General features: G+C 48.0%; 1 protein-coding gene across 2 annotated transcripts in view; it reads left to right on the top strand.

Annotated features, from left to right (window-relative positions):
- The window catches only part of Evl (Enah/Vasp-like), a 60,701-nt gene that overhangs the window by 20,469 nt on the left and 15,346 nt on the right, over nucleotides 1-24,886 (top strand). For both annotated transcript variants that reach the window (XM_013016330.1, XM_013016325.1), the window contains exons 3-4: nucleotides 3,418-3,595; nucleotides 24,396-24,459. In XM_013016330.1, coding sequence (XP_012871784.1) covers nucleotides 3,418-3,595; nucleotides 24,396-24,459 — 242 coding nt within the window. The remainder of the gene's footprint in view (nucleotides 1-3,417; nucleotides 3,596-24,395; nucleotides 24,460-24,886) is intronic.

Below are 24,886 nucleotides of genomic sequence, written 5' to 3'. Positions count from 1 at the left end.
GATCTATTGAACAAGAAACCAAAACAACTTAATGCATTCAATGTGTTCTAACTACATAAAGCAAAATGGACCAATCTAAAGATTCTGAGAAATAGACAAGTTCAAAGCATATTTAGAAATTCTGATCATGCCCTATAATAGACTGAACAAGTAGACAGTAATGAATAAAGACAAAAAAATAGGAATAACATTATTGGCCAGTTTAACTTAATTTATATTTGTAGAAATTACAACCAATAATTCTACAATACGAAGTCTTTTCAAGTGAACATACAACTTTTAGCTATAAATCATATACTGGGCCATAAAATAAGAAAGTCTCAAATTTTAAAAGATTAAAACCTTACAAAGTATGTTCTTGGACAACAGAATAATCAAACCAGAAATCAGTATCAGAAATATAACTACAAAAAGTTTCCAAGTGTTTATAAATTAAGCAGTACATTATTAAGTAAGCTATGGGAAATTACAATGTAAATTAGAAAATGCTTTCTTCTAAATGATAATGAAAATATAACAACAAAATTTATGGGTTGCAGCTAAAACAGTGCCTGAATGAAATTTTATGCTCTAAATACACATGTTAAGAAAAGAACAACTGAAAATCAGTAATCTATCTATATACTTTTATCTCAAGAACTTAGAAAAATCAAAAAGTAGATTAAACCAAGCCAAAGTAGGAGGGAAGAAAAAAGAAAATCAAAAGCCAATAATAGAAAGATACAATAAAATAAAATATCTTGATGGGGCTGGGAAGGTGGCTCAGTGGTAGAGCGCTTGCCCTGCATGCCTGAGGCCCTGGGTTGGATTCCTCAGCACCACATAAGCAAAAAGAAAAAAAGCTGGAAGTGGAGCTGTGGCTCAAGTGGTAGAGCGCTAGCCTTGAGCTGAAGAGCTGAGGGACAGCGCCCAGGCCCAGAGTTCAAGCCCCACAACCGGACCCAAAAAAAAAAAAATATATATATATATATATGTGTGTGTATGTATGTGTATATATGTATATATATATATATATATATATATATATATCTTGATTCTTTGAAGCCAAGTGTCAATTCTTTGGAAAGAGAATTAATGAGCTGGGCACTGAATGCTTAAGCCTAGAATCCTGTACTTCAGGAGGGTGAGATCTGAGAATCTTGGATTAAAGCCAGTCTAGGCAGAAAAATCTCTGAGATTCTTATCACCAGTTAACCACTAAAAAGCCAGAGGTAGAGCTGTAGTTTAAGTGGTAGAGCACAAAAACCCCAAGATAACTCCCAGGCCCTGAGTATAAGTCCCAAGACCCGTGCATGAGCACGGCGAGCGCGCGCACACACACACACACACACACACACACATACACACACACACACACACGAAATAAAATAAAGAAAATAGAATTATGAGCCGGGCGCTGGTGGCTCACGCCTGTAATCCTAGCTACTCAGGAGGCTGAGATCTGAGGATCGCGGTTCAAAGCCAGCCCGGGCAGGAAAGACCGTGAGACTCCTATCTCCAATAAACCACCAGAAAACCGGAAGTGGCGCTGTAGCTCAAGTGGTAGAGCGCTGAAGAGCTGAGGGACAGCGCCCAGGCCCAGAGTTCAAGCCCCACGACCGACAAAAAAAAAAAAAAGAAAATAGAATTATGCATCTATTGTAAGAAAACATATTGCCAATACCAGGAATAAAAAGGGTGATAGCACTACTATCTTACAACAATAAAAACATAAAATAACATACCCTGAAATTGGTCAATTTAGAAGAGATAGACATATTCATTGAAAAAGAACTTGCCAAAATACAAAAGCGAAGCACTAATGGCCCACACCTATGATCCTAGTTACTTAGGAGGCTGTGATATGAATATCACAGTTGAAAGCCATCCTGGGCAGAAAAGCCTGAGACTCTCATCTCCAGTTAACCACCAAAAAGCCGGAATTAGTGCTGTGACTCAGTGTAGAGTGCTAGCTTTGGGCAAAAAAACTTAAGGACAACATTCAGCTCTGAGTTCAAGCCCCAAGACTGACACAAGAATAAATAGAAGCCAGGTGCTGATGGCTCATGCTTGTAATCCTAGCTACTCAGGAGGCTGAGATCTGATGATCAAGGTTCAAAGCCAGCCTAGGCAGGAAATTTGGGAGATTCTTATCTCCAATTAACCACAAGAAAACAGGAAGTGGTGCCATGGCTCAAGTAGTAGAGCACTAGCCTTGAGCTAAAGAACTGAAGGACAGGACTGGGAAGTTGGCTCAGTGGTACAGCGCTTGCCTTGCATGTATGAGGCCCTGGGTTCGATTCCTCAGCACCACATCAGCAGAAAAAAAAGCCGGAAGTAGCGCTGTGGCTCAAGTGGTAGAGTGCTAGCCTTGACCTGAAGAGCTAAGGGACAGTGCCCACACCCAGAGTTCAGGCCCCACAACTGGACCCCCCCCAAAAAAATAATAATTGAGGGACAGCACCCAAGACCAGAGTTTAAGCCCCACAACTGAAAAAGAAAGAAAAAATAGAAAAATCTTAATTTTCTACTAAATTTTTCTATGTCTACTAAAGAAACTTAATATGTAATTACAAAACCATTCCACAAGGAAACTCCAGACCCAGTGTGCTAAGTGGTAAATTCTTATAAACATTTAAGAAAGCAACAATTCTAATTTTATACAAATTCTTTTAAAGGCTAGAAAAAGAGCTGGGAATGTGGCATAGTGGTAGCATGCTTGCCTAGCGTGCATGAAGCCCTGGGCTCAATTCCTCGGTACCATGTAAACAGAAAAAGGTGGAAGTGGCTCAAGTGGTAGAGGGCTAGCTTTGAGCAAAAGAAGCTCAGGGGCAGTGTCCAAGCCCTGAGTTCAAGCCCCAGGACTGGCACCAAAAAAAACAACACAAGAACATAACTTCTGAGTCCTGATATATTCATGTCGTGCATTAGCTTTTCCAAGCTCGGCTTTTAATTAATGCTTTCTAAGTATTTATACACTATGCAGAGAGAATCAGGATATCTAGATGATATAAAGTATGTCTAGTATAGATATGTATCACAGCTTTATATCACAGTAACCCCATGTGGTCAGTAAAGGCAGCTTTATTCTCATTTTGTCATTCATAAGCCCCAGGAAAGCACAGTAACCACCTTGAGTGCTGAGGCTAAGAGGCAGCCCTTAAGCCAGCCCCCAGGGAGCCTGCTCCCAGCTCAGGCCTGCTCAACTGGAGATTTGTGCCTACACAATATTATTAGTTAAATGAAATCATGAGTTTTTCACATTCTCACTGCTCTATAGAATATGTTGGGAAAATGTCTCTAATCATACTTTCCTTTTCTTTGAACCCCATCCCAATGCACCATAAACCAGGGGATACAATATCCTTGCCCCATCAGGGCTCCCTCCATTTCACTTACCTTTTCTTTATACTCATTTCTCGGTCTCTTCTCCTCTAGGTTGTGATCAATTATTCGATCGTGAAAGGGCTGAAGTACAATCAGGCAACACCAACCTTCCACCAGTGGCGAGATGCCCGCCAGGTATATGGCTTAAACTTTGCAAGTAAGGAAGAGGCGACCACTTTCTCCAATGCAATGCTGTTTGCCCTGAACATCATGAATTCCCAAGAAGGAGGTAAGCTGGGCTTTGTCTTGGCTTGATGCCGAGACCCTCTCCTGTTACCTACACAGCTCTGGTTGGCTGGCATCCTAGCACTGCCATTCCATTGAGTGACATTACACAGGTCCTCGGGAAACCTGCTGCCTAACTCTTGGTTTAGAAGGAGAAACAATGACTCTATCTTTTTGCCAGCTATCATAGTGGTTCATACCAACATGCTCTTTTTTATTTATTTTTTGCCAGTCCTGGGACTTGAGTTCAGGGCCTGGGCACTGTCTCTGAGCTTCTTTTGCTCAAGCCTAGCACTCTGCCACTTGAGCCACAGCACCACTGCCAGCTTTTTCTGTTTATGTGGTACTGAGGAATTGAGCCCAGGGCTTCACGGATGCTAAGCAAATACTCTACCACTAAGCCACATTCCCAGCCCCAATATGCTCTTAAAGCTGTTATGTCCTGTTCTGTTTTATGTTGGATATCCTTCCATGTCTGAAAAATGTACTTCCTCATATGTTTAACAGATGGCAAATATCTACTGAATGTAAGGGACTAGGATAGAATAGATAAGTAGCGTCCCCTACACGTTACTAGTTTGAATTCATAAGCAACTGACTATACAGCATTGTAGTAAGTCTCTAATAAAGGAGTATGTAAGGTGCTTGGAGAACAAAGGAAGAGAAACAGGTAACTGCCTGTCAGTGGTATCACCAGTTGTAGCATTTGAGCTGGAGCTCTGAGGGCGAGGAGTTCATAAAGCAGAGTGTGAGTAGGGGTCCCAGGCAGAAGAGCTGCATGCCGGTAAAGAGGATAACGCAGCATGTCTTGGAGCGTGCAGGTGGGAAGGAGGGCAGAAATGAAACTGGGAGGGAGGGTGGGGCTTGTCCATTGAAAGATCCCACATACCTTCAAGATGGGGAATTTGACACTTGGTGTAGACAGGATGAGTAAAGCCAGCACACATTTCTGACCAGGGAAGTTAAAGAAGCCCCCTGTGGCTCTTATTAGACCATTACCTCAGCTATTGAGAGGACTAAGGCTTTCTCCTCTGGAGTGTCCTGACCACCTCAGACATATCCTGTAGCTGTGAGGGTTTGACATTGGTGGAGCATGGTAATTAAGCACTAGGCTTGGGGTCTGACTGCTTGCTTAGTTCAAATTCTGGTTCTGTCACATTCCAGCTGAGGAACCATGGGCAACTTATTTAAGTTTTCTGTGCCTCAGTGCCTGTATCTATAAAGGGGGATGTATAGGGTTGGTTTAAATGAGCTAGAAGGTGAAATGTTTAGTCTAGTACCTAATCATCACTCCAAGTTAGTTTTTGTTCATATTATTGCTGTTATTATTGTTACTGCATCTTTTAATTTTTTTAATTTTTTATTTTTGTTTGTTAGTTGTGGGGTTTGATCTCTGGGCCTGGGCGCTGTCCCTCAGCTCTTCAGCTCAAGGCGAGCGCTCTACCACTTGAGCCACAGCACCACAAGTCTCACGGACTTTCCTGCTCCGGCTGGCTTTAAACTGTGCTCCTCAGATCTCAGCCTCCTGAGTAGCTAGGATTATTATAATTTTTATTTGTTTGTTTTTTGGTCCGGTTGTGGGGCCTGAACTCTAGGCCTGGGCGCTGTCCCTCAGCTCTTCAACTCAAGGCTAGCGCTCTACCACTTGAGCCACAGCGCCACTTCCGGCTTTTTTCTTTTTGCTTATGTGGTGCTGAGGAATTGAACCCAGGGCCTCAGGCATGCAAGGCAAGCGCTCTACCACTGAGCCACCTTCCCAGCCCTATTATAATATTTTAATACCCAGTTCCTAACACAAAAGCTTCTAAGATCCTTGGAATTGCTAGCACGATGAGTGCCTTTTGAGGCTTGGAGTTTAGCTCAGCAGTAGAGCCCCTGCCTAATAGATGTGAGGCTTCCAGAGCCCCAGCCTAGTGAGCAGAGTCAGGGAAGTCAGTCACCAAGGTCCTCTGTAACGTAAATAGTTGTGCCTCTCTGATGGAACCTTCATAAAATGTAAACCAAGTGGGGGTCAGGAGCTTCTGACCATGAGCTGAGGGGGTGATGCTGCCCACACAGGGTAAATTCTAGGGAATTTACCTTCTGGAAGGTACACCTTCTGTCCTTCTGTGTACCTTCCATCTTACTGTTTATTTGTGTCCTTTCTAATTAGCATAGTGTCTCCCTAGGTAATGTCAGTTATCATAGCAAATCATTAGGATGAAGGAGGAGACGTGGGAAGACGGTTTGTAGATGAGTCAGACAGCATGAGTAACCTGGTAGATGTCCTTAATGGCACGTTGCTTCACTTTGTCCCCAGATCCAAAATACTTCTATTACACCACTATGGGGGTTCTGTCAACTTAGCATGGCCATTCTTCACTTATCTCCTATTTTAGGGGTGCAGGCCCCAAGGTGGTGGGACTTGGCTTCTGGTAAAAGAGAATTGTAAAGAAACTTTCCACACTCAAAGCTTCTCCTGGCATAAAGGGAAAACTAAAACGTGGCAAGGGGAGGGACTCACAGGGCCACAAGAGTCCAGGCAGAGCTAGGTCACACCCAAGGGTTCTCCCACTCTGCCAGGCAATGTAGGTGAATTAGAAATGAGGTGAAGTGTTGGTTCTCCTGGCCTCTTAGAACACAGTGGTTATGTCTGTCTCTTACTTGTCCTGCTGGTGATAATGTCATTAGAAGTTTTAAGGTGTGACTCTACTAGTTAATGGTAGATGACAAATGTTCACTGAATTTATCCAAACCCAGCCATGTCCTTAGTCCATGCCAGTGACCCACTGAGAAAGAACCCAGCAAGGGACTTCTAGACAGAGATGAAGTGAAACATGGGCTCACTTCTGTTTCCTCATTGAAGAAGGTGGAAGCATTGCTAAGCCTCTGTTCCTTGCAGTTGGGATGAATTTTACTCATAAACATCTTTTTGTGGGGAATTACCCTTTAACCTTCTGAGAAAAAAGAGATACTAAGCTGTCATCATCACCCTGGTTGTGAAGCTGCTGACACCCTGGGTGTGCCTATGGGCTTGGGGTAGGGAAGGTCCAGGCGGCCCAGGTTTCCTTTCCTGGCCCCTGCCTCCTGCTACCCTCTGGCAGCCATCTTCTAAACTCAAGGACACATCTGTCTTCGACTAACCTCTGTTCTTGAAGGAATATGATGCGCAGACTCACAGACTGCTGATTCTAACAGGGCCTTTGGATTCCCAAGTGCCAGTAGTTACACAGGTCACCAGATTCTGTTCAGGCTGTTTGTACCTTGAATGCCCTTGGCTCTACATTTTTCCTAATGCATTCTTCCCTACCCTGTTATGTACTGGGGCTTTCTACGGAATGCTCATGCTTGCTTAGCCTGCTGGCTTGGCTGAGGCTCTACTACTTAAGCCACACAGCCAGCCCAAATTTGTGCTGGTTATTTTGGAGATGGAATTTCATTGCCAGGCTGGCTTCAAACCACAGTCCTCCAGATCTCAGCCTCCTGAGTAGCCAGGATTACAGGGGTGAGCCACCAATACCTGACCTCCCCCGTGCCTTGAAAAGTCTAGGCGTCCTTTCAGCATGTCATAGTGTTTTCTATTTGCCTGTATCCTAACAGTGTGCACCACTCGACTCATCACACTCAGTGCCTGAATTCAGTCAGGAAGTATCCTCTTTATCTCTAGAACCTCGTTATCTGGTCAGCTAGGGGAACAAACCAACACCTGAGGGCATGTGAGTCCTAGAACTTGTCTTCTGACTCTCTGCTCAGGCCCCAACTCAGTGTCAAGCATCTCTGTGTCAGGCATGTATGCTGAGTTGTCCTGGGACACCTCTGCCATGTTATTGTCTGTTACAGCCCCATCTGCTCACTGTCTCCCCTGAGGTGTCAGCACAGTCCTAACTAGCCAGCTTCCGCTCCCCTTCTGTCAGACCTCCCTGCCGGTGTTATTGAAGCAGACCGTGTACGAGCACCGAGCGCCCTCTGCCTGGATCTGCCTTCACTTAGGTTTGCTTCTTACCTTAGGGCCACTAACTAGCTCTCACCTCTCAGCCAGGCTGCCCCAGCAGTTCCTGGGCCTGTCTCCTGGCCTGTTAGTGGCTCGTCCTTTTCATGACTGTTCTGTGAGGTCATTGCAGGTGTACAGGGGATATCCTCTAGCCCGGACTCTTGTTTGTCTAGTCTTGAATCTGAGCTCCTCAGAGAAAGGTGTCTTTTCACATCTGTGTTTTACATCTTTAGGAGAGACTGCTGTGTAAGCATGTAGGAGCACGAATTTGCTCACTCATTCAGTCTGTGTCTCAGCATACCTGGTGCCCCCTGCTCTTACACCCTCCTGAACAGAGCAAGATGGAGTTCCTGACCCAGCACCACCGCTCGCCAGCCTGCCTGTGACATTGGGCTCAAGGTGAGGGGTGCTATCTGTGATTGAGGGACATGGTTAATGGAATTGTCTCACACAGAAATCGCACCCGTCACCTTGGCCTGCTGATCTACGCCACCACAGACCAAGGACACGCCTCCGTCCCCCAACAGCCCTGTTGAAGGGCCATGGCTGTTGATGTGGGTGCTGCAGAAGCAGCTTCCGATGCGGACCCAGACAGATATGGGTTTGGGCACCTGTTGTGCTAAGAGTATACCTGGAGTGGGTCACTTACGCTGTCCAAGACTGTTAAACTGAGTTTTCCAACTGTAAGCTGAGTTTTCATACCTACCTCACAGGGTATTATAAGGAGAGCCTGAAATGATGTTTGTACAACTGTCAACTGAAAATTACCTTAGCAAGTTACTCTTTAAATCCCAAAGATGACCTGCAGAGGTAACATCAGTTCCTGCCCCGGTGGCAGTGCCCAGTGCCGCAGTGCTGGAGGAGGCAGGATGGTAGGGAGCATTCTGCCAAGGCAATCCGTGGTAAGAAGCTGATGGTAGACCAGGGTGAAACATGAGAGCTACATGGCTTGGGAGATTCTGCCTGGCCTTTAGGGTATCCCTCTGCAGGTACTGTGTGCTGCTTGTGGGGACTCCAGTTTCTGAACAGCTCACCAGTATCTTGCTGCTGTCATTGTCCTCCTTTAAAGGGCTGATGATTGGTTTATAGCTTACATCCAAAAGAAAGAAGGCCACCTCCTGCCACCAGCCCAAGGCTATCTACCTAACACTAATGGCAGCATTCTTTGGGGGCTTTGTCTTCCACAGTACAGTCTGGACCTCACCTGCCCAATTAGACCACAAGAGAGTGAACAGACACTATAGAGCACAGTCTCTCCAGCATCTGCCTAATGCATTCCTGGTGGGGGGACTGTCCTCATGTGCCTGGACAAGCAGCCAGCCCAAGTGCCACCTATATTAGCACAGGTGATGGACAAGGGCACAGACTGGAGTGGCATCAAACCTAGCTACAGGTATCTGTTCGGCACATACTCTGCCATGTGTAACAGCTGTGAGACCTGGAGCAAGCCGTTTTCCCATGCTAAGCTTTAATTTCCTCATGTTGAAGATGGATATAATAATCACCTCGTGTTGTTGTGAGATTTGAAAGTACGATAGATGCGGATGTGACTTGTAGAACTAGAGGTAGGGCTCAACTCAGACTGCTTGCCTGGTAAGCGCAAGGCCCTGACAAGCCTCAGTAATAAAGAATTACCAAAAAAAAAGTATAAATTGTGTTGTTCCTGGAGCACCACATGCCAATGTATGCGGTGCTCAGCTCCCTGGGCCTTGACAACATGGACCTGTCAGGAGACACTGCATATATTATATGAATTAGACTGCCTCTCAACCCGGGCACCAGTGGTTCATGCCTGTAATCCTAGCTACCCTGGAAACTGAGATCTGAGGATCGCAGTTCAAAGCCATCCTGGGCAGGAAAGTTGTAAGGCTCTTATCTCCAATAAACCATGCAGAAAACTGAAAGTGGCGCCATGGCTCAAGTGGTAGAGTGCTTGACTTGAGCTGAAGAGCTGAGGGACAGCGCCCAAGCCCAGAGTTCCAGCCGGACAACTGGAAAAAAAAAAAAAAGACTGCCTTTCAGTCAGGCGCTAGAGGCTCACATCTTTACTGCTAGCTGCTTGGAATACTGAGATCTGAGGGTTGCAATTTGAAACCAGCCCAGGAAGAAAAGTCCATAAGAATTTTATCTCCAATTACCAGCAAAAAGCCAGAAGTGGGGGTATGGCTCAAGTAGTAAAGCACCAGCATTGAGCAAAAATGCCAAGCTAGTGTATGAATTCTTGAGTTAAAGCCTCTCAAAAGACACCCTGTTTGACTAGTTATCTGCTGTTAACCCAACTTGATCAGAGTAAATTATGAATATAATCCCATCTTTGTAGGCAAATACCCAATGAAAATGAATGAAGAATTCATAAATGTTCATATATTTTTTTTCTCATATAACCTCTTCCCTAAAGAACAATAATTTCACTGGGCACCAGTGGCTCATGCCTGTAATCCTAGCAACTCAGGAGGCTGAGATCTGAGAATTTAAGTTCAAAGCCAGCCCTGGCAGGAAAACCTGTGAAACTCTCATCTCCAGTTAACCACCAAAATAAAACAGAAGTGGAGCTGTGGCTCAAGTGATAAAGCACTGGCCTTGAGAAAAAAAGCTCAGGGATGGTTTCCAGGCTCTTGAGTTCAAGCCTCAGTCCTGATACCTTTAAAAAAATGAAAGCTGCATTTAAGATAAATGCAGTACAGTTCAGTTCATCATTTCAATAATTTCACATCTTCGGTGCATAAAGGATAAGAGCTAACTCACATAACCTTCCATAGCGTCTGGAGAGTGAAGGGTTGAATTAGAGATACAACTTTCAGTTTCTAATACGGACAGGGAATGAGCACCTGAGACCCTGTCCCCCACCAGCTTGTCTTCTGCCTGCATTCGTCCATCTAGCCATCATTCAGCAAACAAGTTTTACAACAGCCACCAGCTCAATTTGCCTACTTTCACACTTCACCTTCTTGAGTCTCTTCTCTACACAGCGAGCAAATCAATTTTTCTAGGTCTATGTCAGATCAGTCCTTGTTCAGCTCTCAAGGACTTCAGCTTCCTCAGAAAGAAGTCCATGTTCTTTTCTGAAGCTGGTATGCCCCCTGTGGCTCTGGCCTGGCCACCTTGCTGCCTTTGCTTTCTCCCACTCTACCTCTCCTACTTGGTTCTAGTCACACTGGCCTCCTTACCATTCCCCAAAGAGGCCTGGTGCATCGGGCTCGGGCCTGGGTCCTGCTGTCCCTTGTGCCCAGGGTGTCCTTGCCCACCTTCCCTCACTTCGGTGGGGCCTCTACTTAAATGTCACCTAATCAGTTGTCTGTCTTAAGTTGGACCCACACTCAGCCCACCATAATTTGCTGTTTTTGTGCTGTGTCCTTACTTGTTTGTCTGTCTACCCTCTGTAGATCGCAGGTTCTAAGTAAGAAGTTTGTATCCATGGCTGGATCCATAATGCTTATCACAATTCTGTTTGTTTGGCAAATGAATGAACAAACAGCACCTGTGAATTACTGGGCATATATTCTGCACTTTGCACACAGTTATGAGTAAGATTTGGTCTCTGCATTCATGGAACTTGCAGCTGGGTACAGAGACTTGTGGATACAGGATGATGCATACTATAGTGGAGGGAATTACGGGACCCACAGCATGCCTGAGCTGTGGTAAGGGAGCAGTCTCCAGGGAGAGCTCTGGGGATGGAGATGTGTGTTAGTTTTTCTGTCGCTGTGACAAAATACCTGATGAAAACAGCTTGGAGGAAGAAAGGTTTGTTTGGCTCACTTTGTCAGAGGTTTTGGTTCATGGTCACTTGGCTTCTGTTTCTTGGCATATGTGAGGTATCATGGTTGTCGCAGATGAAAGTCACTCACTTCAGGGCAGCTGGGATGCAGAGTGTGTGTGTGTGATTGTGTGCACGCGTGCGCTTGCACACGTGCATGCGCATGTGTGTACAGATATACCCCTCAAAGGCATACCCCCAACAGCTGTCTCCTTCCTCTAATTAATCTCTACCTCCTAATAGCCACTGTCCTGTGACTGGTCAGTGGGTAAATCCATTGATGAATTATAGCCTGTGATCCAGACACCTCAATAGCACCACCAAGACCAGGTTTTCAATACATAAGCCTTTGGGGAGATACTTTATCCACACCACAGCAGCATGGCTCATTTGAATCTTCAGGATGGTTGCATGTTTGTGAAGGTTAGAGAGTAGTGCAGAAAGAAGAAGCAAATTATAAAATCGCAGTGACATGTTGGAGCTTTGTGCTTCCCACGGGAGCACTGCTGGTGCTGGCACATGTGGGAGGGGAGAGGGGAAGTGGGAGTAGACAGGGCCAGCCCTGGAAAGGCAGGCTCGGTCATTATATTCTAGAGCTCAGAACTTCTGCAGCTTATGTGAGGTGGAAGAGTACTTGATGAAAGTATCCATCCCAGAAGACCACACGGCAACCATCACATACAGAAGCAAGTTTATAAGGAGGTTTATCAGAGGAGCTAACATGGCCATCTCCCCCACGGGAAGGGGGGGCATCCTTGTAACACCAGGGCTAGAGGTGGGACCTACCCTGCGTGCCCAGCAAGGTCTGGGCACAGCTATCCAGGAGAAACTGCTGGGAGCCCCAAGGAGAGTTCGCTTTTGTGAAGGGCAGGTTGGAGTTCAGGTCTGGGGGCTACAGATACATGCTAACACCTGATAGATCAGGACTCAAATTCAGCTCCCAGCAGTTTCCACAGTCTTCATTCTCACAGCAACGCCTGGCAGGTAGTGAGCACTGAGGACATGGTGGGTGCTACTCTACACTTCATCACACACACACACACACTCGTGCAACCCCCGGGGTAGGAAGATTAAGTCCTTGGGGAGCAAGTGAAAAGCTGTCCCAAGGGTACAAACCCAGGAGCATAGCTCTGTGGCTCCCACAGGAGATTGCAGTGGGCCGGACAGTATGAGCTCCATGCGGGGAGGAAGGCAGCTGGCTAAGAGCTGGAGCTGGAGTTTCCGTTGAAGTCCAGGTTGTAGGGGGGTTGGTTTTTGGATTTTGTTTTGTTTTGTTTTCACAAATGCATGCGTATTTGGGGTACTTATAGTCTATTCCAGAGAAGTGCAGAGGGACTAGTGTGTCCCTACAAGGGAAGACTGTAGGCAAGTTTGGTGTCGTTGGCTGCCTTTTCCAAGTGCAGTCACTTGCGAGAGAGAGAGAAACCGGAAGTACTGAGACTAGGTGAGGAAGTTGGCATTTAGTTCTCACATCCCAGGGTAAGGATTTCCCATGCAAGCCATGGAAACCACAGTTGAGCCCTAGCCAAGGAATGGCAGGAAGAGCTATGCTCTCTGTTGTTTAACATGGAAAAGCAGGCTCAAGAGGACAAGCCTGAAGCAAAGAGGTTGGAAATCCCCTAAGTAAGAGTGTATGAGGCTCAAATCTAAACAGACCAGAGAGGTACACTGAAAGACAATTTTATAGAGACTCGTAGAGGCCAAGAACAGGAGAAACCAAGCATGGCATAGGGAAATGGATTCTGCCTTTGGGAACAGGTGCTCCCATACAATTTGTGCCAGGTCCTGTGCCAAGTGCTAGTATGCAGAGAGGGATGAGAAGTCTCCAGAAACAAATAGGAACTTGCAGTGTTGGTTGGGAGCAGTGACTTAGGTCATGTGCAGAATCCTACGGTGATGAAGGAGAGGAGAGAGAATAATTACAATGGCTCCTTGAAGATGACAGAAGGTGTACCCAAGGTTTTTGGATACCACGACTTTATCCATCATTGATGCACAGACCAGCCTTGCACATAGAAGGCACCGTCACTGTACCCACAGGCATGACATTGTACCCCCGGCTGCCTGGCAGTGGCAGGGGGTCCAGAGAGGAAGGCCTGCTGGTGGGGCCAGGGTTGATCTTACATAAAGCTCAGAGCTGATCTGCCTGGGGAAGAAAGTAGAAGTGGCAGAAACAGGTCAGGAGCGAGAACAGATGTGATGGTGAAGAAAAGGAGATGGAAGGCCAGGAGGCCTTTGGATACAGAGAAGAGCAGGTCACTAAGCTGCACAGTGCCCAGGAATCCATTTGCCTAGCCAACCTGCTTCCTCTGCCTACACATCTACCCTGGTCCCATCCTGTTCCCCACAAGGTAAGAGGAGAGCTGCGGTGGGAGGTCCTTCTGGCAACACCTGGTATATCCAGAGCTTGTGGGCGGGGCCCCCACAAAGGGTCTGGATGATCCTCCAGGTCCCCCAGAGCTTGAAGGAGTCAGGTAGCTAGGAGTGTGGTGATAGGTTACCTGGGGAAGCTTCATTAAAGATTGACGGGTGGAGCCCATCAGACAGAGGGACAGCATATCCGTTACCACTGCGCCAGCCAGGCAGCTGAGGAAGAGGAGGTAAGTGGCCAGGATGTAGAGGTGCCTCAAGGAGTGTGCCGAGAAGCCCTGCCCGTCATGGTCAGCAGGGAGTGGACCTTCCACTGCTTCTGCTTCTGCCACTGTGCCTGCACCATGCTTTGCAGAGTGACCTGTAGGTGATGGAGCGCCTCCCTCTCTCTTCTGCTCCTCCTAGCTTCTCTTCTCCCTCCCACCTGTTGGGGCAGGGCTGGGGTGGGGGTGCTGGATCTTTTGAGAGTGTCTCACTGCTGATGGCAGGGTGTGCAGAAGTGGCGGTCTAGAATCAGCAGTGTCAACTGGCATCTGGAGGCCTGGGCTCCAGGTACATTGCCTGCTGGATGCCCGAGCCATCTCAGGCAAGTCCCTCATCTTTTCTGAGCTGAGCCTTCGTTTCCCCATCTATAAAGTGGAGCTAATAAGCCCTACACTGAATAATTGGGTAATCTATCACCAAACGTTCTGCAGGAATGCTTTGTGAACCATAAAGATGACATTGCTTTTGAGATTTGTTCTGTTTGAGGTTCAAGTTTTATTTTGTGTTCTTAAACGAGCTCATTAGGAAGGGAAAAGGAGACCTTACTAGAAAAACAGCTTGCCTGAGGAGATGTCCCAAGCACAAACAAACCTGTGGGGTGGGGTGGGGTGAGGCAGGGTGCTTTGCTCCTGGTTGTGCCTCCATGTTGCTCCTGGTGGCTGTGATCTTGGGCAAACTTCTGCCCTGTTCCCTGGTTCTGTTCACTGGCATCCAGGGTGGCCCCAGGTTGCAAGCTGTCATGGTCAGAATGAGAAGAGGACCTCCTTGAAGAAGATTCCTTGGTGACTCATTTTGGAAGTGTAATTCGAGGGCTGATTGGGTCTTCACTCCGTGATGCCTGGGCATCGCCCCTCTCTGAAGGAGTCTTGTCGTTTATAAGAGGATTTCTACTCCATGAGGTCCTAAATGCTTGGCCCAAGGGTAGGGCACAGGAATGGGAGTCTATTTCTGGAATTGAGGGACTGACAGGCCAGCTTGTACTGGTAATGCTAGTACAGACTATCATCCTACTGTTTGCCTAAATTCATACAATAAGGACTAGGCTGAAAAGACTGGAAGATTCCCAAAACCTTTCTTTAAGCAAGCAACTAAAGCAACATTAAAATGTGGAGGGATGGCAGTCATGTATTTTGTCAAATCCTAAGGTGAGCATGGGAGAGAAAGACACTGCCTACCTTTGCTATTTGTTTAAATATGATCCCACATCAGTGATCAGTCATTGATGAGGACACATTTGTCCTGGGCGCTCACCCCAACTCTGCCACCAATTCCTGTGTGGCTTTGGCCAGGTGACTCTAAGGATAGTGGCCAAATCAGCGTTTAGACCCAGGTCACAGACTCCATTCCCATATGGATGGACACTTGCCTGCCTGGAAATCGGAATAGCACTTAATGAGGAAGGCAAGGCCTTGACACAAAGGGGAAGGCATAATGAAGGCTATGTCCTGGAAGGAGCCATCCAGAGAGGTTGGGGGGAGGGAGAAGAAAGAGACTCGGCCATGGAGGTGGTGGAGGGGGGAGAAGAAGGGGAGGGACTCAGGAGGGCTTGGGATTCTGCCCAGTGCAAACCAGGTGGCTGCCGTTCACGGGCCAGAAATTCCATCAAGTATCACCGAGCAGCTTCTGGATCCTTTGACTCTGGCACTCCTGGGATCTCGGGTTCCATCTTTTCAGGAGGCCAAGGGATGCCTTCCCTATAGAGATAAGCTGGAAACTTAGTCCCAGTCCCCTTGTCCCTGAAGAATCTGGGGCTGGTGGCCCAGAGGCTCAATAATGTGTGGGGGTAGGCTGGCAGAAGGCCTTTCTTAGAAGCAGGTGTCAGCTTTGCCTCCTCTGCTCACTTTGGGCTGTCTAAATTACCATGCTGGTAGGAGCCCCACAGCCTCACAGGGGATGGAATCACAGAGGAATGCCCTTCATAGGAACTCTTGATCTTTATTTCAAAGCTAGTTCATGACACTGGTGCATCATTTGGAAAATCCCACTGTTAACATTTTTGCATGTTTCCTTCTTTGTCCTTTGGTCTAGATTGCTTGCTAAATGATCGTTGGTTCCATCCTTCTTGTTTTATAGGAAACTGGGGCCAGAGAAGGAAGAGTCTCTCTTTAGCACTTAATTACTTAGTGGTGAAACTCCAGCAAAGCTCCCATGAAGGCCCACATGTGGTAGCACCTGGCAGGCTAAGACGGAGGACTAGGCTGTTGAGCTATACTCTATCTCAACAAAAGAAACAAACAAAAATATCACCCTAGCTGGGCACCAGTAGCTCACGCCTGTAATCCTAGCTACTCAGGAGGTTGTGATCTGAGGATTGCGGTTCAAAGCCAGCCCGGGCAGGAAAGTCTTATCTCCAATAAGCCATTCAGAAAACTGGAAGTGGTGCTATGGATCAAGTAGTAGAGTGTGCTGGCCTTGAGCTGAAGAGCTAAGGAACAGCGCTCAGGCCCAGAGTTCGAGCCCCACGACCAACCAAAAAAAAAAAAAAATCACCCTGAAGGTTATTTCTATAAATGTAGTAGTCTAGAAGATCACAGCCAGGGGTGGGAATGGGATGAGAGGTGGGTATGGAGGCTACTGGGAGGGCCGGAGAGGAGCAGAGTACAGTTCTCCATGCTCAGGACTGCCCAGCCTATAAGACAGTCCCTCCGGTCCTCACAGATCTCTGTAGGCAACTGGCCAGACTACTTTCAGTCAGCAGGGAGAACATGTTCTGCCATCGAGAGCTGCCCACCTAATTAAGGCCCTCAAGCCTATCAGCCCAGCCCCCAAGGTCAGATCTGGTAGCACTTAAGTCTGTATAGAACCCTACGTGTCACCTTTCTCCAGGGTCACATCTCCTAGGTACCCTGCAGATGAGGACATGGGTAGTGAAGCCAGCAAGACCACAGCATAGGCACGCATCTGTCCAAGGAAGGAGCCAGTCGGGGTGCCTCCTCTGCACCCCTGTCCCCCTCCTCCTATCTGCTCTGTCCTGCTGCCATCAGGCAAATCAGTGTACATTGGCTGTATGGTCCTCCATGCTGAGGCTGGAGATCTTCAGACAGTTTTCCAGAGCTCAGTATCCTTTATGCACTAAATAGTGCGTGTTGACTGTACACCAAGAGCTGTGTAACATATTGGGAATATGAACAACTCTGTCCAATTGTTCTGTGCCTGCGCTTCACAGGTTTGTAGACAATCATGTGTGGGGGTGGGGAGTGCCCTGTGCTGTGATTGTGTGTGATTGTCCATGCTGAGGCATCTCAGCCACGTGGTGAGGGTGTGGGAGAGGGGGGATGTGTCATCTGCCTCTGGTCCGTTCTCCCTGAAGCTGATCAAGTGCATCCGGTTCTTTCCCTCTCCTTCGCTCTCCCTACTGCTTCCTGTTACAGATAGGCAGCATGCTTGCAGTTGATGGTATCCTGCACTGGAATCCTTTGTCAGGCCCTTATGTCAAAAACTGATGCTGTAAAAGCCTTTGAAGAAGTGTAATACAAATACCAAGTGTGCTACCAGGGACCATTCCTCCCACCATATTGTATAATCACTGCAGTGATGAGTTTTTCACGAGAGAGTTTATTCACAGGATAGCCACATGCAGAGATGGAAGAGCAAGACTCTAATAGTTCTCTCCAAAGATAGGGCTTTAGGACATGCACGGGATGAAGAACCAGGGCAATTTAGGGCATGAGAGAAGGTGATAAGAAGTAGGATAATTGGTGATCTGCAGATGCATCATTAATCTTAATAATGTCATAGGATGTTTTCAGAAAATGGTGGCACATTGCCGGGTACTGGTGGCTCACACTATAATCCTAGCTGCTCAGAAGGCTAAGATCTGAAAGGTTGTAATTCAAAGCCAACTTGGGAAGAAAAGTCCTTGAGACTCTATCTCCAAAATCACCAGCAAAAAGCAGGGCTAAAGGTGTGACTCAGGATATACAGTGCCAGCCAGTCACACAAGCATAAAGCCCTGAGTTCAGACCCCAGTGTCACCCAAAAAAGGAAGAAAAAAGGCAGGAAAGAAAACTGTGACACAGTTGGATATTTGTAGTGTACATCTGTTTCCCCAGCAGTCAGGAGGCTGAGTCAGGAAGATTATGAGCCAAGATCAGTCTAGACTTCGTAGCAAGAGAACATGTCTTGAAGGGAGCGGGGGAAGGAGGGACAATGGTGGCCTAACATGATCATGGGCTAGTTTTCAGCCCTCTGACATCAAAAGGTCACCAGTTGGATGCCTGCACAGGCCAGTGAAGGAGTTGGTATGGTCAACAAAAGCAGCCTTAAAATTCCTTGAAAAGCAATCTAGGCAACAATTGTCATCATGACCATCGTCAGAGGTGAACTAAAAAGGAAACGGAAATGCCACGACACTGTAGTCAGGTTTTTCCCTTGTTTCAAGTGCAAGGTCACGCCATCTTGGAGCAGCCTGTGAAAGGCACATGGCAACCAGTAAAGGCCCTTCTCAAGTGGTGTCACCTGCCTGACACCCTCAGTGAGTCCCAGGTGGGATACTGCCCTTCCCAGTGCCTGTCTTACGTACTCTCTTAATGGGGTGCCATCTTCTGGGCTTCACTTCCTCCAGTCACACAGTCTGCCTTGGGTCCGTTACCTCTACCCCTCCGGCCAACCGCCTTTCCTCTCCTTTCTCTCACTGACCTCCCAATAGGCTTAGAGCTGGAGGCTGGCCCCTTGTTGATTTTCCCCTATAGTCTCCACTACATCACCTGCAGAGATAAAAGGATACCTCCCCCCAAGTTACCATGGGAGGAGTGGGTGTTTGGTAGAATTTGGGCCTCAGACAGCAAGAAGTCAGCCACTTGGGTCCTATGGGACTTGGAACAGACAGACATGGATTCAGGTTTCAGCTGAGGCTCAGCCTCTGTTCTCTCCCAGCCCTTTATGTTCAGAGAGGAGGCTTGGCTTGCTGCCAACAGGTGAGCCCTGATGCCCTGGGCTAGACCAGTAACGCACCTGGCTACCCTGCTTTTTCTAGTATGTGGCATTCTGGCTTATTTTCTTTTGCATTTTTCTGTGTCCATAGTACAGATATGCTCTTCGTTGACTTTAGTAAGACCTGCCAGAGGTGAAGAGTGTTACCCTAGTTGGAAACTCCCTCAGGCAAGCCAGGCCCTAGTCTCTCAGCCACCACCCCTCCTGGGAATAGGAGTGCCTTTTGAATAGCATCTACAGACCAACCCGGACCAAGGAGCAATGCACAGGCAGGGTCATATCTGACCTCGCAGAGTTTAAGTGGCCACAACAGCTAACATTTTGCAGGTTTTACCACGTGCTTCTTGGATCAAGCAATTCATTTTTTCCCCACCAGCTTTGTGAGGCACCATTATTCATATTCGTGTTGGTGTTAGCATCTCACTTTATAGATGACGATGCAGGGAGATCGCCCAGGGGTGCCCAGCTCACAAATGTGGGGCAGAGCCTTAGGCAGGTAATCAATCTCACTCCTGCCACCAAGCTGCTCCTGGGAACAGGTCCGTTAAGGTATGTCCTCAGATGAGTGCCCTCCTGTGTTTGCTGTTCAGAGAAAGGTGACCACGTGACCACAGCAGATATCTCCAGACATCTCACAGCTGGTGAAGAGCTAGAGAGGCCCTTGGCAGAAAGACATGGGAAACAAAGGCTGGGTTAGCAGCCCCTTCTCTTCAGCTGGGTCCCAGGGCTTCTCATCAATCCTAGCAAGAATAGAACCCACCTCTGATTGGCCTCTTTTCTGAACAAGCATGAATGTGAAAGGTCCCTTCTTTCTTAGTCTCCTTTGTGCTGTTGTAATGGAACACTTAAGATGAATTAGTTTATCATTAGGAACTTACTGGCTTTATTCTACAATCTAGGAATTCCCAAAGTAAAGATGTGGTATCTGGTGAGGATCTTCTTGCTGCAACGAGAAGGCAAGGGAATTGCCAGAGGGGACTAAACTCAGCCTTTTATAATATCACCAAATTCTATATATAAGAATGGGATTGGGATGTAGCTCAGTGGCAAAACACTTTCCTAGCAAGTGCAATGTCCTGGGTTCCATCCCCAGTACCAAAAAAGAAAAGACAAATGGACATATACACTTAATAAATGGAATACTCATGGCCTGGTCTTTTTTTGTCAGTCATGGGGCTTGAACTCTGGGCTTGGGCGCTGTTCCTCAGCTCTTCAGCTCAAGGCGAGTGCTCTACCGCTTGAGCCACAGCACCACCTCCGGTTTTCTAGTGGTTTTATTGGAGATAAGAGTCTCACAGAGTTTCCTGCCTGGACTGGCTTTGAACCGTGGTCCTCAGATCTCAGCCTCCTGAGTAGCTAGGCTTACAGGCCTGAGCCACCAGCACTGGCTGGTCATTTTTTTTTTTAACAGTCTCAACCTTTAATACCATTACAATGCAGTTAAATTCTCAACAAGAGTTTTTAGTGGCAATGTTCAAACCATAGCCCCTTCTTAGCCTGTATTGCTGAGTCTCACCTATTAGATGGTCTGTACTTTCACTTAAGGCTGGTTTGGCCTGGCCTCTTCACCTGTGAAAGGATCCATCCCATGCATCCCAGGGGACCAGTCAGAGGCCGCAGGCACAGGAGAAAGATTGTTACAAGGTTTATTACCGGAGCCATATTTCCTCCGGAGAGGGAGCACATGGCGCCCTCCACTATATATAAGGTAGCAGCTGGGTCTGGGGATCGGAAGTGAGATAGGTGGGAGCTCAGGGGGGTCTGGATGGAGAGAGGGAGGGGCCAGCTCTATGGCGGGACTCCAGAGCTAGGAGGTACTCAGGTCTGGGTGGAGCTGAGGACCAAAGGTGGGCATAATGCTTACAACCTGACCCCTTCCAGAGTTGCTGATGAGTGAGAGTTACACTCTGTGCCCTCAAGCTCAGGGTCTGGTGTGGAAGAGAAGTTAGCTCTCAGATCGCGGTGATGAGGGAGGCGGCTGGGAGTCTCCCCACATGGATGTGGGGAAATGGAGAGGAGAGTGGGACTTGGGCAAGCTTTGTGACAGAGGGGACTGAGAGATCAGCCTAGAAACCGTGGCAGGAGAAGAAGGCGTCCCAGGCAGATTGCTTAGTCCCCAGAACATGAGGAGGTAGGGAGCACTTTGGGGTCAGGCTTGGTGAGCAGGAACAGGAAGCAGAAGGGCTAAAGCCAAGCCCGAGGAGCCTCGACTCCTATCAGGTAACCTGCAACGGGCAGCTCTGTTTTCCTGAGGCCACATGGGCTGTAGTGTCCATGTACAGGGCAGGTATGGAGAAAGGACAGGGGTAGGGCAAAGGGTAAACCCAGCCATGAGTCCACGAGAGAGATATGGAGGCAGCCAGGAGTGGATGGAAAGACCCAGGGTTTCTGGGGGCAGCACACATAGAACCAGTAAGACTGGGTAACTGCTGACCTATGGAAGGTGGAGTGGGAGGATCAAGTTCCCCTCCTGTCCACTGCCCGGGATTCTGCAGGATCCCATCTCAGCTCGGGGTGAGAGGTGACTTGGCCTCCACTTTGGCCTCTAATTGTACTGCAGGGAAGACACCCGCGATCGTTCAGCACTGGACAGATAGGCATGTGATTACTAGTAACCGGAGAACTTTCCTGTGGCAGCTGCTCCTGCCTGAAAAACAGGGTCTTTGATGAAGGAGCACCCACCAGTGCCCTATTGCCTGGGGTCTCCCAAGGGACCAGACTGCCAAGAAAGAATGGGCCTTCAGGCCATACAGCTGTGGCTCATGCCTGTCATCCTAACTACTCAGGAGACTGAGATCTGAGGATTGAGATCCAAAGCCCGCCCAGGCAGGAAAGTCCGTGAGACTCTCATCTCCAATAAACCACTCAGAAAACCGCAAGTGGTGCTATGGCTTAAGTGGTAGAGCACTCACTTTGAGCTGAAGAGCTAAGGGACAGCGCCCAGACTCAGAGTTCAAGCCCCATGACTGAAGGGGGTGGGAGGAAGAATAGGCCTTCTCCTTGTCCCTCCTGAGATTCTGCATGGGGCAGCTTGGCCAGTTGAGAGACAGTAGGCATAGTGGAGGGCCATACGCAATCAAGTGCTGTCTTTTCTGCTCTCCAGCCAACTTTGAAGTGTGTCTCAAGTGTCAGAACCAGGCCTGGGAGAACCTGGAGCTCCTGTTGGCCTTCCCTCGCCCTTTGGAGAAGCATGCTGGCTGAGGATGTTGGGAGCAAGTGCAGGCCAACCAGCAGAAGGAGGAATCCAAAGCAAGTTGCCCCATTAGACCACAGGGTGGGCAGCTGGCTGCTGTCTGGGGGCAGAGGCAGTCACCCTGACCATACCAGGTCAGCAGATGCAAAGGAGCTTAGAGCAGCCGTGGAGCCCAGACACCCAAGGCCTCAGCCCTGGGACAGGACAGGCCATAGACCAGAGGCTACTCCGTCCAAGGGACTTAGCTTCTTTCCACCCCCTCTCTCTGTACTGGGAATTAAACTCAGGACCTTGAACACCACAATCCTCAGATCTCAGCCTCCTGAGTAGCTAGGATTACAGGTGACTGGCTGGTGGCATGTGAGTCACCAGCTTTATTCTTCAAACTAATCTCAATCTGATACCACAGTGAGGCTGAATTTAAGAAAGAAAGGAATTGTTTTTGACCAAGCATAAAAGCACATTCTGGCTCATGTCTAGAGCTCCGCCTAGTTAGGAAGCAGAGATCTGAAGGATCACAGTTTGAGGCCAGCCCAGGCAAAAGGTTCAAGACCCCATCTAAATCAATAGACAGATACGGTGCTTGTATTTGTCATCCCAGCTATCTGTGTAAAGCCATGGCAGGAAAACTTAGGTCTGAGGTCAGCCTGGGCAAAATTATTGTCTGAAAAATGAGGCTATATGCATGTATGTGCATGTGTCTATGTCTGTGTCTGTGTATCTGGAAGTAAAGCACCTAACAAACCTAAGACCCTGAGTTCAAACCCTAGTCTTGCCCAAAAATGGCAGGGGGGGGGGGAGCCAGGCACTATGGCTTACCCCTGTAATCCTAGGTACTCAGGAGTCTGTGATATGAGGATTGCAGTTTAAAGCTAACTGGAGCAGGAAAGTCTGTGTGACTCTGTGGCTAAAATTAACCACCAAAAAGCCAGAAGTAGAGCTGTGGTTCATGTGGTAGAGTACTAGCCTTGAGCAAAAAGAAGTTCAGGGATAGCACCCAAACTCTGAGTTATGCCACAGAACTGGCACAAAAATAAGGGGGAGGAAAAAAAAATAAGGGGAAGAGGGGAGAGAGGAGCCAGATGCTCCTGTTGGAGCTACTCAGGAGGTTGAGATCTGAGGATCACGATTTGAAACCAGCCTCAGAAGAAAAAATCATAAGACTCTTATCTCCAATTAACTAGCACAAGCATCCAGAAGTGGAGGTGTGGCTCAAAGTGGTACAGCATAGCTTTGAGAGAAAAAGCCAAGTGAGAACATGAGGCTCTGAGTTCAAATCCCAGTACTGCAAAAAAAGCGGGGCAGAAGCAGGTGGTATTTTGTAGCTAACTATCTTCCTCTGCCTCTTGTTATAATTAGACTGAACTAGTCATTTTCATTTCTGGGTTAGTTTTCTCTACCATTCCAAGTTCCCTGCACCAGTCGTGAGAACTAGAATTCAGTTGAAGGAAGGAAGTGCCCAGACACTGATGTAATAGGGCTTGTATATCGATTGCTTGTTTCCTGAGAACAAGGAGGCAAGGGTCTTGACCTCTCTGAGCCTCTGAGGTGAGATTCCGCATGTCAGTATTGAAGTTATGTAGCTTTGGTGTTGCTGACATCTTAGGTTTGCCTACAGTCCCTCTCCAAGTCCCTGTGGCACTCTGTGGTTTCCACAGGACACCTGAACTGTCAGAGAGATGGAACCATCCGTTCTTTCTCAGGTTCGGGGCTCAGGGAACCTTGACACAGGCTCTTAGCACCAACGCTTCTGTGAGCGCAAGGTTTGACAGCGAAGTCCTGTCTCTACGGTGCTGAATGTGATCTGAGGGGCTCCCTGGCAACCCAGAGTAGAGTGATGCCAGACTTCACGCTTCCCCACGCACAGCTGCAGAACCTAGTGCAGGCAGCAGGCATGAGGCAAAGACGACCCCCCCCCGCACATAGCCAGACCTGAATTCTCACCCACCATCGAGGTCACTTGTGTGCTCAAATGCATAATAACACAGACTGGTTGGTTTGGGCCACTGTCATGGTGGTTTTAGGCCAGAGCTAGGGTTAAGGAGTTGTGGTGACAATAGAAAGTAAGGAGGCAGAAATATCAAATATCATTTGAAGGGAATGAAAGCGATGCCAACAGCTAATAGTTTGGCTCAGCAAGGAGCCACAGGAAAGGGAGAAGTGGTGATTGACTTGGGTGGGACAAGGTCGCGCACAGGTGGGAGGGCCCACTGGGAAAGAGACGCCAGGAGGACTTGGGGAGGGAGTTGTAGTCATGGTTACCTGCAGGGCTTTCCTTCCCTCTACTGACTGCTCCACTCTGCTTCTCTGCTCCGCAGGCCCCTCCACTCAGCGTCAGGTGCAGAATGGCCCCTCTCCTGAGGAGATGGACATGCAGAGAAGGTAACCCACAGCCGCCAGCCCGATACCTCCTCCATAGTGCTGGGGAGGACACACTCAGGGCAGGGGCAACAGGCCAGACCAGAAACGAGGGAGAGCTTTACTACAGGCAGCCTTTCCTGGATATGGAGTCCCAGAGGGCCGTGGAGGTCCTGGTGTTTTATAGTGAGCACCCTTACCTCCAGAATATAGCCCTTATGCTGAGACTGACAATGTGCATGTGCTGGACAGTCACCATTTAATTTAACTTTCCCAAGTGCCAGAGGAGGTAGTTATGACCTAGAGGGCATAGCCTGCGGGAGACAGCTCCCTGGGCTGTGATCCTTCCCCTCCGGGAAGGGAGCACTGTGCTATGTCCAGAGATCACACCAGAGGTCTGGAGCATCCTCCCCAAGGAAATACCCCCAAACCCAGGTCTGCCATCTCTATG

Source organism: Dipodomys ordii, unplaced genomic scaffold, assembly GCF_000151885.1.
Source record: "Dipodomys ordii isolate 6190 unplaced genomic scaffold, Dord_2.0 Scaffold2, whole genome shotgun sequence".
In the NCBI taxonomy this organism is placed as follows: Eukaryota; Metazoa; Chordata; class Mammalia; order Rodentia; family Heteromyidae; genus Dipodomys; species Dipodomys ordii.
The sequence above is the reverse complement of the archived record's forward strand: the minus strand, read 5'-3'. Positions and strand labels throughout refer to the sequence as shown.